The sequence below is a fragment of the Erpetoichthys calabaricus genome, chromosome 9, assembly GCF_900747795.2.
Source record: "Erpetoichthys calabaricus chromosome 9, fErpCal1.3, whole genome shotgun sequence".
NCBI lineage: Eukaryota > Metazoa > Chordata > Cladistia > Polypteriformes > Polypteridae > Erpetoichthys > Erpetoichthys calabaricus.
In genome coordinates, this window is record NC_041402.2 from 175,063,753 (window position 1) to 175,065,639 (window position 1,887).

The window sequence follows — 1,887 nt, forward strand, 5'->3', positions numbered from 1 at the left end:
GTGTCCCAAATTAGTGATTTTTTTCTAAATCACTATACCTCACTGCTTAGCTCATACATTTTCCTCTTTCTTAAAGCACCTTATTGATGCCCAATTTTACCCATGTGAATGGCACTACTTTATGAATTGTCCCACATCTCTAGTGTACTTCTGTGATATGGACACACTACTCACCTGCTGGGCAGTAGTGCCCTGGAAGGCAGGGTCCACCTGATGGGCCTTCTTCAGGGTTTGCTGTCTGAGATCCTTTTTTGCACCAGAATCCTGTCCAGCAGTTGCCTGGAATTAAAAAAGAAAAAAGGAGGAGGTAATCCCACAGGGAAACCTGTGAGACAGAGGTGTGAATGCAGGAGAGCCACACTCAGAGAGCGAGCGTGCTTTAAAACAGTGCAGGATGTACCCTAGGACTCAAAATCCTCCTCACCTGTAGGTGCCGCTAGACCCACTTCTGAGCAGAACATTCCGGCAGCACAGGGGAGGCAGCCACTTGAATCCTGCAACCCTTTCTGAGGACTGAACGTCCCCAGAGGACATCCAAATTGGGTGGCAAACTGAGTTCCTGCTAAACAAAAGTATCCCCGAGGGCATGGGTACAAGGTGATATCACTGACTGGGCCTTGCCTGTTGTCACAGTAGTAACCTAAAAAAGACAATCAAGATTTAAAACAAAAAATGTACCCCTTGGATTTAAAACCTGGAATGTTAGGACTTGTGAGTAGTAGTGCATCTGAACTCCATGCCAGGGCTAGGAAATCAGTCAGTCAAGAAAGGAAGAGCTCATTTCAGTCAGGGGGATCTGCAGGGTCAAACTGAGGTGTGAAGGAGTGGGCAACTCACATTAGCTGTGAAGAGTTTGAACCAAGACAGGCCCAAGTCATGGTGGGGTGGGTCCGTAAAGAAAACTGGGACACCATGACAGATCCAGGGAGGTCTGAGAGTCCCTACATATCAAATGACTCTCTGCAGGGGTGGCATCAGCTGATAGTGGCCTGGGAGTTTGAATGTGTCACATAGAGAGGTACATGATGGTGGTGAAGACAGACACCACTTCAGGCTATGGTGAATGACAGAAACCGATTTGTGAAGAGGGGCTAAAGTCATTAAGTGGGGTCTTAAATTAGGGACCAAAATGAGTGGAAATGGATGCGTCTGAAGTTAGCCATTTGATAAGCCATCAGAGACTGAACCAGCCAGAGGACCACCCGGGGAAATTGTTCATTCAGTCAGACATGGCCAGACAGATCCACACAGTAAGTTATGTCTTAGATGGCCCCCTCGGTTACCTGCATCACACGGTGTGCATGAAGCCTGAGCCTGTAGTGGTTGATAAGATCCTGACGCACAGATGAGTGGCTTTGGACTCTTCTCTGGGCAGTAATGTCCAGTCGGGCAGATATAAGCTGTACTTAGCTGCTGGCCAGGTGGGCAGTAGTACCCTGAAATGATGAAAGGAGAAGAAGTGTGTGAGTGATGGACAGAATCTCATCAAATGAGCCAAGCCCAGGATTTCTGACATACCTGCATGGCATGGACCACTGGGCATGACTAGGCCTGCCACCACACAGTAGAAACCTGCAGGGCAAGCTTGGCATTCATTGACAGCTGTTAAACCCCGCACGTTGGAAAAGGTTCCAGCTGGACATAGAATTGGTTCCATGGAGCCAGAACCTACAGACAAGAAGGTGAAGATAATGGAATATGAGCCGCTAAATGTATGTGTACATTTGGAGAGGTTCCATTTTTGTCATTCAATGCTGAACACCAGCTCAGATACAAGCAGAGGAGTTTCTGTTGTTGTTCAGCAGTTGGGCAAACACTGCCAACTTCACTGTCGATCTAGTAGGAGGAATAAACTTACCACAGTAGGTTCCAGCTGAGCAGATGTTT

At 47.5% G+C, this 1,887-nt stretch overlaps 1 protein-coding gene across 1 annotated transcript; it reads right to left on the reverse strand.

Moving 5' to 3' along the window:
• Positions 1–401: 401 nt before the first annotated feature.
• Positions 402–1,657, reverse strand: LOC114657684 (signal peptide, CUB and EGF-like domain-containing protein 1). The gene is made up of 3 exons (XM_028809559.2): positions 1,519–1,657; positions 1,284–1,436; positions 402–640 (listed from the first exon to the last, which is right to left on the reverse strand). Exons 1-3 carry the CDS (start codon positions 1,655–1,657, stop codon positions 402–404), a joined length of 531 nt encoding a protein of 176 aa, XP_028665392.2.
• Positions 1,658–1,887: the final 230 nt, after the last annotated feature.

What these genes read in the sequence shown, in the direction of transcription:
- LOC114657684 (XM_028809559.2), bottom strand. Translation starts at nt 1,657, where the DNA reads ATGGAACCAATTCTATGTCCAGCTGGAACCTTTTCCAACGTGCGGGGT. An exon ending in CAGTGGTCCATGCCATGCAG is followed by an intron (nt 1,437 to 1,518) that starts GTATGTCAGAAA and finishes TCATCATTTCAG; the next exon opens with GGTACTACTGCCCACCTGGC. An exon ending in ATGCACACCGTGTGATGCAG is followed by an intron (nt 641 to 1,283) that starts GTAACCGAGGGG and finishes TGTCTTTTTTAG; the next exon opens with GTTACTACTGTGACAACAGG.